Below are 11,362 nucleotides of genomic sequence, written 5' to 3' on the forward strand. Positions count from 1 at the left end.
TTATTGTTTCGAGGAATCATTACTCTTGCCAATAACGTATGCATGTATTGAAATGTTAATCAACTCCTTATCTTAACATGTTATACCTTTCAATCATATTTTAAGTTTTAACGCGCTTTTTTCGTAGTATAGCAATTTTGATGATCTGCCGTACACTGAAATTTAGTAACGCACAAAGGTAAAATTTACCAGAAATTTCGTTTGGCTACTCCTTGTAGGTTTGAAAATATAAACTAAAATAAAAGAAAATGTCCAGAAATGTCCAATCCGCTACTTGTGGAATTCAAATCAATACAAGGACATAATCAACGCCGATAAGCTTCGGCTCAAGCACGCTTCCGCCCGTCTAACTAGTTAGTCAGTTTTTAACTAAAAGAATATTTTTGCCACGTCTAACAAGGCAAAACATTAGGATGCACAACTTCAAAAGAATGTTGAGTCGCTGAAAAGTGCTCTCGCGTTCTCAGTTTACTTCTTCCAAACACTGATTTGATTCGCCATTAAATCTTGACTTACCCTGCGTTCTGTGAGGTGAGTAAAAATTAGAAAGAGCAGAAATGAATTAAGATAAAAGTAATTGGTTAATTAAATAAGCTCTGTCGGTAACTTGCATAGCAGAATAATTTAAGCCAGGAGGTTTTGAAGGGGCAAAAATCAAAATAGGTCTAGTACTCTGGAAAGCAAAATACTATATATGTGAAACTAGCTCTCAGCAGTTTCCTTATGCAAACACGACATTTACCTGCTGCAAAATGCTGACACGATAAAAGTAAAAAGCATAAAAAGAGCAAATTAATTGAAAAAAAAATAATAGCTAAGTATCGAGAGCATATATAGTTCGGTGAGTTTCAGGTGAAACTTTGCGTCGTTAAACAGCATTTCCTATACGGGGTGTACCATAAATGTTGCGACAAACTTCTAGGGGAGATAGGGCACATCATAAGGATAAAAAATTGCATAGGAACCTATACCCGGAAATGTCAGGTGTAAGTGGTAGCAGAGGTAGAAGATAGGAAAAGAAACAAGAGTGATTAATTTGAAAATTTATTGGACATGAATACAAATGGTGTACGACAGCTTGAATGTTACAACAGATGCTCGAAGTTTGCAGTATGAAATGCTAAATTTGCCTCACACCGACGGATCATTTGAATGCCGCGAATTATTTGATCTTTCTGGAGTACGATCTTCCCGATTTGCTTGACGATGTCCCACCAAATGTGAGGCGCAACATGTGATTCCAACATGATAGGGCCCCTGCTCATCTTGAACTGGATCACTGGATGTTCGTAGCCATTTGAACAGATCATTTTCGCAGCAATGGATTGGGCGTGGTGAACCAGCTCCCTGGCCCCCATGCTCACCAGATTTATCGAGCCTTGATTTCTTTTTGTGGGAAGCCATTAAAAGTGTCGTGTATCACGATTCTGTTGTGTCTGAAATGGATCTTGTGGCAAGACTCGCCTGCGAAGCTGCTACAATCAAAGAAACTCCCGGTGTATTTGCACATGTCCGGCAATAAATGGCCCGTCGAAGTCAGGCATGTTTGTCGTCTGATGGTGCAAACTTCGAGAATCTGTTATAACATTCAAGCTGTCGTTTAGCATTTGTATTCGTGTGCAATAAATGTTTCAGATTAATCACTCTTGTTTCTTTTCCCATCTCCTAACTTACCCCTGACATTTCCGGGCATGGGTTAATATGCAATTCTTAATCCTTATTTTTAATCCTTCCTTCCCTAGAAGTTTGTCGCAACGTTTACGGTACATCCTGTATACTACTGAATTCGAGAAATTAACGTTCGCTTTTACAGAGCCCTTAATCTTTTAACCCATGCATTTGGCAATTTTTCCTGGGGCGATAACATTAGTTTTCATATTTTAGTCGCTGGTGGCATAACACAATATGCAATTAAAAATAGTGATAAAAAATTGTAGCAATGGAAACTATTGCATTTATACCCATTAAGATGTTTCAAACGATTAAAATGTTTCTGAGCAAAAGAAAAATGATCAGACATTTAAAATGTTAGGGAAAAGTCATCTTTGTGATGTGAGCTTGTGATTTAAGTTGTGTCTGGATTATTCTTACAAATAAAAGCTCTGCATAGTATTCACAAAGAAAAATGTCAGCACTATAAAAGTTAAAAGGACAAATTCACTACTAAGTACTCAAACAATAGTTAACGTAATACTAAATCTGGAACAGACATTATTATTGAGAGTGTTGACAACACAATGGATGGTAATAATATTTTTAGATCAAGCACGTCCTAGATGAGAACTGCACAAGTGTAATGATTAGATATAAGCAAATAAAGACAAATATGCAAAACGTTTAAACTGCCATGATATCAGCAATTCATTTCTTTTAATAATATCAGTTCCATTTAAATGCTTTTTGTAGTCTTTATGTAGCGGTATCTCATTTAAAGTAGCTATTAAGTTCGAAATTATAGATATTGTTACGGAATTTGTATTTAGTTTGCTATTTTTGGTATAACAATCCCCTTGCGATGCAGTACGAGACTTATTTGAAGAGAAAGCTACGCCGGAAAAGTTAAAATACAGGAGCACGCGCATTTAACATTTAATTAATTGATATTTCGTAATTGTAGTCTTTTACTTCCCAGAAACCTCGGGAAAACAGAAATTGCCAGAAGCTTCTCGTGATTGGTTAAAAGGCTTATAAAAGCCAGCGAAAAAAATCTCAGTTTAGTTGTTTACTTAGTTCTTGTTGATTGTAGCGAATTCGCGGTGAGATCGGAACTGCACTTTCTCTGCACTTTGAATTGCGTTCTATTTAACGTTTTAGTAGGTTAAAATATAACTACTATGTGATAGTGTGATATTATACGAATATCTGTGAGGAAAATGTTCAGAATTTTGTTTTATTTCTTGTGATAAGTATAAATTTTATTAATTTTTTTATTAGACTTGTGCATTCAATCTATTACGAACCCGTATGCACGCAACAATATTATTTATTTGAAACGCTAAAAGGGGCAACGTTTGTCTTATAAAATCAGGCAAATATCAACAGAAATTATTGAGTTTTGAAACAGTTTATAGAATAAGGATATCAGTCAAAACTTTGCAAAAGGGATCGCAACAAACAAGAAAACAGATCATTAAATTAGCCATATAGAAGTTTGCCGATAGAACAGACATTCCTGTCAATCATGTTGCTAAAATATATTAAAATCAACTGTTCATTGAACTAAGGGAAATCTGGACTTAAACTCTTATGCCAAAAAGGAAGTGCCAAAATACAAAAAAGGTTAAGAAATTCCAGAAACTTAACTGCTTCAAAATTTGTCAGCAATGAATTCCATTCGAAAATGGAAGGAAATTCATCATAGAAGATATGTCGTAAATTTGACCTTAATGTCAAGTAGAGGCAATCAGTATTATAATTCAATACTCCTTGCTCCCTTCTCTAAAGACAAATTCGCACAGGCGTAAAGGTATGAACGCTATTGGTGAAGAGAGTAATGCTTTTTAAACTAGACTTTGTTTTAGAGAAGAGTAAATTGTTCCTTCATTTATATCCCTGTGCTTTAAAAAAAGGTTTGACTCCTTATTCGGAGCAAAATCATCAAAGCAAAGATATTTTAGTTTGGACGGACTGAGCTATCATGTATTACATGAAAGATATTTCCAATTATTTGAATAACAAGAAAACTGATTTTATGCTAAATCATATAATGGTCCCAATGAATTCCAGGCTAGAGTATGAAAGCGTTTTAGGGCATTATTAAGTGCAAGTACTCCAATATACATCATGAACTTAAAAACTTGATTCAATTTCCTTCGACTATTAAAATTAATTTTTAAAGAAAGAGTGTAAGAGTGCACGAGAAGAGCAACGCCAAATCTTCGTTAGATGGCCAAAAAGTAATCTGTGCAGCAATATAAATATTCACATAAAAAAGAATCAATTGAATAGAATTCCTCAATAAATTTCCATTTCATAAGAATTAAGGCAAAAAAAATAAAAAATATCTTATATTTGTGCCATTCCTATCCGGGACGCTCTTTACTATAAAATTTCATTTTCGACGTGTTTCAAGAGCGATCAATCAGTGTTTAGTTATTTGTGACAGTCTGTGTCAGAATTCGTTGATAACAAAACAAGAAAATAATTATAAATTGCTTAACATCTATGAAAGACAAGAACTATCAAAGAAATACGTCATACGACTATATTGTTGGACAGATAAGGTATGGTACGAAAGTAAAATGGTAACTGATGTACCGCGATTCCAGCTGGACAATAACGAATGATTATGCTTAAGTGTATGGTTTTCTATAAAAAGCATATACTTATGTATTTATCTCATGCCATTAATGCTGTAGTGTGGTACTAAAGATGCTATAAGACATAAAATGGTGAGGTACAGACAAGCGAGCTGGTTTTTATGTTTAGTAATCAAAAATATATTCTACTATGTTACAGCATTAGAGGCATGAAGTAAATGCATAAATTTATGCTTCTTAGAGGCATTATAAGAATATATTAGTGTACATAAATATAAGACTACATGTTTAAAAGATTTCTTGAAGTATGAGCATATTTACGAGTTCATAAGAACTCATAAGTGTTCTTGATGTATATGTGTGAGTTCATAAGAACTCAAAAAAGTTCTTGATATACACATCCTTATGAGGTTTTAGAAATTGTGTTGTCATATGGAATTTTATGGGATACATAATTAAGGATCAGCGCATCGTAGGTTCTCTCATTTTTGTTCTCTCATTCCTAACACTACATAATTTTAAATAGACGTCCTTTAATAGCGCATGAGCCGTTTTGATCTTCTTTTGATTTGAGACAATTTCTCTCCTGGCAGGTGGATGCTACATATTTTGCAGATTGCAACTTCGCATGGAAATTTATGGAAGTTGGTGCTAGTCGAGAGTTTACACACCACCGAACCCATTCAGTAAAAAGAATTACTCGTCTCAGGAGATTTTTATCTGAAAACGGTCAACTTCAGGAAGTTGACAAAAGTTCTACAATAAGTTTATAAACATAAGAAACTCGGTATCGTTAAGGGACACCATAGGGGACAGTTATACCTGCTGACGGCACGATTTAATAGAGGAAAATAGTTGGGTACGTTTGGAATATCTGAATTTATGCTTTTCGATATTCTGTAAATGCTATCTATTGTTGAAGTGGATGACCTGCGGTGTGCTAGGTGTTGTATGATCTTGGACCAAAAATGTTCACTAAGCAGAGCATCTAGTAAATGAGAGGGCGAAAGATAAAATGGAACACCTTGTTGGGTTAGTGTACTGTAAAAAGATATGTCATAAATGTAGAGTAGAGACAAATCAGCTTTATGTTTAGTAATCAGAACTATGTTCTACCACACTACAGCATTAGAGGCTTGAGGTAAATTCGTTTTTAAGACGTTTTTCTGCAGCGTTATAAGAATATAAGGAAGCACATAAAAATAAAGATACAAATTTAAGATTTCTTGATGTGTACATAGTTATGAGCTCAGAAGAATTCTTAAGAATTCTTGATGTATGCATACTTATTAGTTCGCAAGAAATGTGTCATCATATGGGACTTCTAAGGGGTATATAGTTAGCGGATAATACATCAAAGGCATTATTCTATTCGCTAATTAATTCTCTCATTTTCCTACTTGCATATCTTCAAGAAATGATTACTTGAACTATTTGTTGGTAAGCATTGTTCATGTATTACAAACTTTTGCACTCGATTTATCGCAAAAGTACAAACAGTTGATACCGATATCAATGCCAATTACTTCCTTATTCTGTACAATTTATTACAGGAGTTTTCAGGTTTTAAGATTATATATACATATATATGACTTAACTTATGGTATTTTGTCTCATTCATTAAATATTTATGTGGAATATTTTATATTTTTCATAACATTCAAGAATAAACCAAAGATCTTTATCAGGTAGACGTTTCAAACTTCATAGACAGTAATGTGGAGTGGAAGCTCATGGAAGCTCGTGCTAGTCGAGAACCGAAACATTATCCTTGCTGCAAAGAAGCGTACCCGCTCCTGCACTTCAACGTGACTCTGAAAAGACGAAAACCCTTTAGTGAAAACGAATTACTCATGCCAGAAAATTCTGATTTGAATCCAGTAGAACTTGGAAAGACGAAAAAGATTATTGAAACCGATTAAGTACCAGGTACGTAACTTACTTTCTCCATCATTAAAAATACATTGTTTCTTTTAAATTCTTACTTTTAAGTTGCATCTATGATTAAAAAATTATAGGATAGTGATGTTTATTGCCGTTTTTCTTTTAAAATCAGATTGCTATGAGGACTAAATCGACTTCAAAATTCATTTCAAACTTCATAGACACTATCATTAGAAAATCCTCTACGAAAGGACTCCCCTTTAGCAGATAGCCCTTGAGTGTTTTGAGGCAGTCAAAGAAACCTAATCTACAGCGGGTAAAAATCGTTTCCGTGCATTTCATCAATGCCCGTTGTAACGATCCTTAGTTTTGTGGAAACATCAGATTTAAATCAGAAGACTTCCTGGTCTCATGGAACATACCTCGAGTTTCGCTAAATGACTGGAAAGTAATCAAGAGAAACAAAAACTCGCTAAGACCCCCCCCCCGTCCTTGTGACGCAAATGGAAAAGTAAAGGAAGGGGCTTTTGTCTGAGAAATGCCGTAGGTATAAGTCGCATCATGAGACTGTCTGATCCCCAACATACGAAAGCTGTCTTTCTTTTCTGTAACTACGCTGATGTTTCACTTTTTATTTAATCAAGAAATCTTTGTTTAAGTTTAGAATACATATTAAAAAGACCACTGGTCTGATTATTTTCCATCTCGGAAGTTCGTTTACATTACATCGTAAATAAAAGTTTAATTTTTCACAGAAAGTCTTTTGTGAAGGAAATAAAAATTAACAAATTGGTTGCACAATTGCGTATATTATTTACAAATTTTATGAAGAAAAATTATTGAGATAATTAAAGAATTAAATTTAAAGAACTAAAACAAAAAATGTCCCTATTGAGGGACAAAAAAATTCAGTACGGTATTTACATAATTTATAAAAGACTTTTTCATGTTAACCAAGGGGAGGAGGGGTTAAATTTAATGATCAGTAGGCTTTTCTTTGGTCTTTATTACTTCTTTCAAGCGAAGATTCTTTCAAGCCCACGAATTGTTTGTTTGTTTCAAATGAAATGTTGTTCCAAATGTCTTGAACGACACTTTTAGCTCAACTTTGTTCCAAATGTCTTGAATGGCACTCTTCAGCTCAACTTTGTTCCTAATGTCGTACATTTATGCGTTCATGGCCAATTTCTGCCCACAAATGATTATAAGGTGTGGTACTGCACGCTGGGCCGGTATTCCAGAGGTCAGTGGTTCGATTCCCGGCGAAGGCGATTGCTCATTTTTCATCTTGCCTGCTTCCAAAAAAATCCTAATGTCTCTACATGTTCACTGGTATTAAAGCGGAAAGCTGAGGTGACTATGAAGCTTCTTTTTAACATGAATGAGGCACCATGCTTGACAAATCTTGGAAATGAGTTTATGTTCGTTGTCCTGCTGAAACGTAAATCTGGTTGCAAGGGACAATTTTTTTTTGCACTTGTTAAAACGTTTTGCTTTAGAATGCCAAGATACATGTATCTATCCTTAGCTCCTTCCATAAAACGTAAATTATTTGATACCAGTAACCCTAACACACCCTCAAGCCAAGACTCCTCCGCAACCATATTTAGTTTGATAGTTCCACATAAATTCTTAGTTAGCATCTGTTGATTTGATTTTCTCCAGGCCATAACTCGATGATCTCCCCCATGATTACTAAATTTTAATTTATTACTGAAAAGGACCGATTCCCAGAAGGATAAAGGCTTACTTACACGATTCTTCGCAAACTCGAGGCACTTTTCTGTTACAGAGACTTATAAAAGGCTGCTTATGGGCTTATATCGATTGTAACCTGCTTAAAGTCTTCTGTGTCACTTCTATGTTGCCAGCAGTCTATAAATAAGCTGCGAGTTGAGGTGCACTTGCTGATGGATATTACTCATGGTATTTCTTTTCTGCAAGTGGTTTAACTTTGGAGGTTTTCTGAATCGACCTCTATTTTCAAAAGTTTGAAGATGACAGTATCTTCTAATAATATATCGTACTCTTGACTTCAATGTATTAATGATTTTACCAGCTTTTCATAGATAACCCATCATTTCGTAACTGAATCACAACACACGAATAGCTTTAGGAACTTCCACTTTAAGACGATCAGCTAGTTAGCAGCTAGAATTAAATTCAACTATTGCTATCCTTAAAATCCTGTCTTTGTACATTACGGAAACATATTCAGCCTGACATTTCGCAATATCTCTTAAATATTTCAATTAAAACACTTTTAGCGTTTTCTTTAAAAACAGACATTTTATTTTAAACTTATTTTAAAGATTCAGTTAGATGTATTTCAGTAGTTACTGCAGGTATGAAGCAAAGACGAGAAATTATGCTAATGTATCCGTAACTTTAGCTTTCGTAAGGAAATGTTTTTAACCATAGTACGAGGGCATTTCGAAAAGTAAAGATACAATGGCTCGCATTCCTTAAAAAAACATTTATTTAGAAAACGTCAGTTACATCTTATTAACTCGATTATTTATTATTTTTCGACATAATCCCCCCCCCCCGTTATCCAAACATTTGTTAAATCAGTGCACAAGCTTTTGTATCCCACAGTCATAGAAGGTTGCCGCCTGTTGGAACCCAGCGCGCACACAATTTCCTGTACCCTAACTTGACAGTCACAACTTCATAAAGAGTTGTCATTGACACTTCCGGTATGATCTGATGCAATTTTTTAATTTGAGACGTCTATTCGCACGAATTGCTTCCTGTGTTCTCTGAAGAAGGGCATCAGATATCACGGATGGCCGACCTGTTCTTTGTTCGTTCTGAACATCGGCCCTACCTTCTGAGAAATAACGACACCATTTCGTTACATTTTGTCGATTCATAATGTTCCCATAAACAGAAACAATTTCTTTGTGAATATCCGCTGGTCGCTGACCTTTTGCATGAAGAAAACGTATGACGGAGCGCACTTCGCATTTGGCGGGATTCTGAATCGGCGTAGCCATTTTAAACACGACCTACTTCAACCATAATCAACGTTGAAGTGCCGAACGACCGCGAGGAGAAAGCTAACGGTTCAAGGTTAACACCTGTGTTGCCAACTTGCTCACCAAAACTTTTCTTTTCCTCTGGCGTATGGTGTATCTTTACTTTTCGAAATGCCCTCGTATATTAAGTTAGATTTTTTCCAATTCTGTTACTATCCAATCCAGTTACATGAAACCACGGATGATATTGAATAGCATATTAGACCGAGATATTAATGTAGAGTGCGGAAATAGTTTAAAGCTTAGCTATAAGTTAACCGAGGAAAATCTTATGAATGTTACAAAGAAAATACAATGTATATGGGAGTCAAATTGTGTCCATAAAAGTCCCAATGTGGCTTTTATGTTTGTAATCATTGACCTTAGATGTTCTAATTATAAAAATGTTTTAAAAATGCAAATATTTATATTTTAGCATTTTTAATCTAAAAATTCAATTTTGTAAAATTCGGACATCTAATTTCTTATGTACAACCCCTGAACATGATCTCAAACTTTTAATTAAAAAATTATATCTCACTTTATGATGTAGGAAAATGGATACAAGCAAGTATGTTGTGTTTCATGTTTTAGAATATACTGAAGTAGTTAGGAAATTTTAGTACCAGAAACATACATTTTCAATATAAGTAGTATATATGTATAACATATATATGTAATTTGACCTCACGTAGGATCATTATTGTTAAATGCTAATTGAGGATTTTTTCTTGTATAAAAATATTTAAATTTAAATTAAAATGGAAAATTTCAAAATATGTGATTTAAATCGTATTATATTGAAAATAAATCACGTAAAAAGGGAAATGAAATCCCTCTTCAGAAAACTGTGTTAAATCAAAATCATGTGGAAATAAATGCTCATATAAAAACACGAGCAGTTACGTCGAGCTGTTATACTTTATAATTTTTTATGATGTAAAATTTTAAAACTGTACTTTCAGTTTATGAACAGTTAAATTGATGATTATATTAGGATTTTCAAAGAAGGAAACACGTTCCTCGTCGAATTCGAATTCCCGACCTTCATTTTTTATAATTTGATGTGCTTCAAGTTACACCGTGAAGGCGCATAGGATACTAAAACTGTTTGCATTCTTCTCCACTTAAAATGTCGAATGAGAAGGTAGAAGAACCGCAGTCAAATTCAGGTGATTTTGAGTTATCATCCTCCACTTTTTAATTCGGGCACCACTTATAAAGTTTATTCGACTGTTCGAAGAAAGAAATATGAAAAGCAGCGAAGCTTTCGCTGAGATTCAAAGTGTAGGCTTTCCGTCTGCTAGCCGGACATACTTCTAATAATATGACGAAGACGTGCTGTGAAGAAGAAGAAAATTCCTTATAAAATGGGCCAACTAACGGCCTAGCGTTAGTGGTCGCAGGACACTGGTAGTTCGGTTCGAAGTTCGAATCCTGCGAACGGCTTGGTTGCATGGGCGCTTTCGTGGCTTTCCCCATGTGTAACGTGTATTCGAGCCAGTTTCCCTTAGAATGTCCTCCACGAAGGCATCCCTTCTCTTAGGCAGATAGCCTTCGAGGCTTTGCCGTAATTAAATAAACCAAATCCAAACGAACCTTATAAAATGACTGCAAAATTTTGATTCCTTAACCGCTGCCTTGAGTTAATGTGTTTAGTAGTAGTCTATTCAAGTAGTAGTCAAATAAGAATATTTTTAAGTAACGTTATTGTTAATACATTCAATATCTTTGTTTAACTTCTAGGTTCTGATGTATTACAGAAAAGAGGAAATTCTTTGGATTTCTGTCCTCATGGAAAGTGCTGTTCGTGCCTATTTTACCAGAGACTGAAAAATATTATTTGATTAAGAATTAACGCAAATATGCTACAAATAAACTTTAGACACTGAATAATAAAACACTGTTTTATGCAGTATTATCATTATTATTTTTTCATTTAACTATTATATTGCGCTTTGCGGGATTGTAGAAATCTCTGTAACATTTGCATTAGGTGCCAAATGACACTATATTGAAATGAATCAGAGCGCATGCAGCAAGATAACAGCTATGAATATCTCTAAGAATACAGGTAACTTCTCCTTAACTTGTGAAAAATATCGCTGATCACAAAAATCCCAGTGCATCAAACATCGATCGATTCAGAATTACAAGATATGCAATAAAATACGAGATACTGAGATGACTCCGGAATAT

At 34.6% G+C, this 11,362-nt stretch overlaps 1 protein-coding gene across 1 annotated transcript in view; it reads left to right on the forward strand.

Moving 5' to 3' along the window:
* LOC118190684 (acetylcholine receptor subunit alpha-like 2) overlaps nucleotides 1-11,081 on the forward strand; it is a 57,057-nt gene extending 45,976 nt beyond the window's left edge. Inside the window, exons 6-7 of the mRNA XM_085818654.1 lie at nucleotides 5,948-6,188; nucleotides 10,910-11,081. Of these exons, the coding sequence (XP_085674780.1) occupies nucleotides 5,948-6,181 (234 nt within the window). The 3' untranslated portion in view covers nucleotides 6,182-6,188; nucleotides 10,910-11,081. The remainder of the gene's footprint in view (nucleotides 1-5,947; nucleotides 6,189-10,909) is intronic.
* The last annotated feature ends 281 nt before the right edge of the window (nucleotides 11,082-11,362 follow it).

This window comes from Stegodyphus dumicola, chromosome 6 (genome assembly GCF_044657685.1).
Source record: "Stegodyphus dumicola isolate Sdum_Otavi_A_Nest chromosome 6, ASM4465768v1".
Taxonomy (NCBI): domain Eukaryota; kingdom Metazoa; phylum Arthropoda; class Arachnida; order Araneae; family Eresidae; genus Stegodyphus; species Stegodyphus dumicola.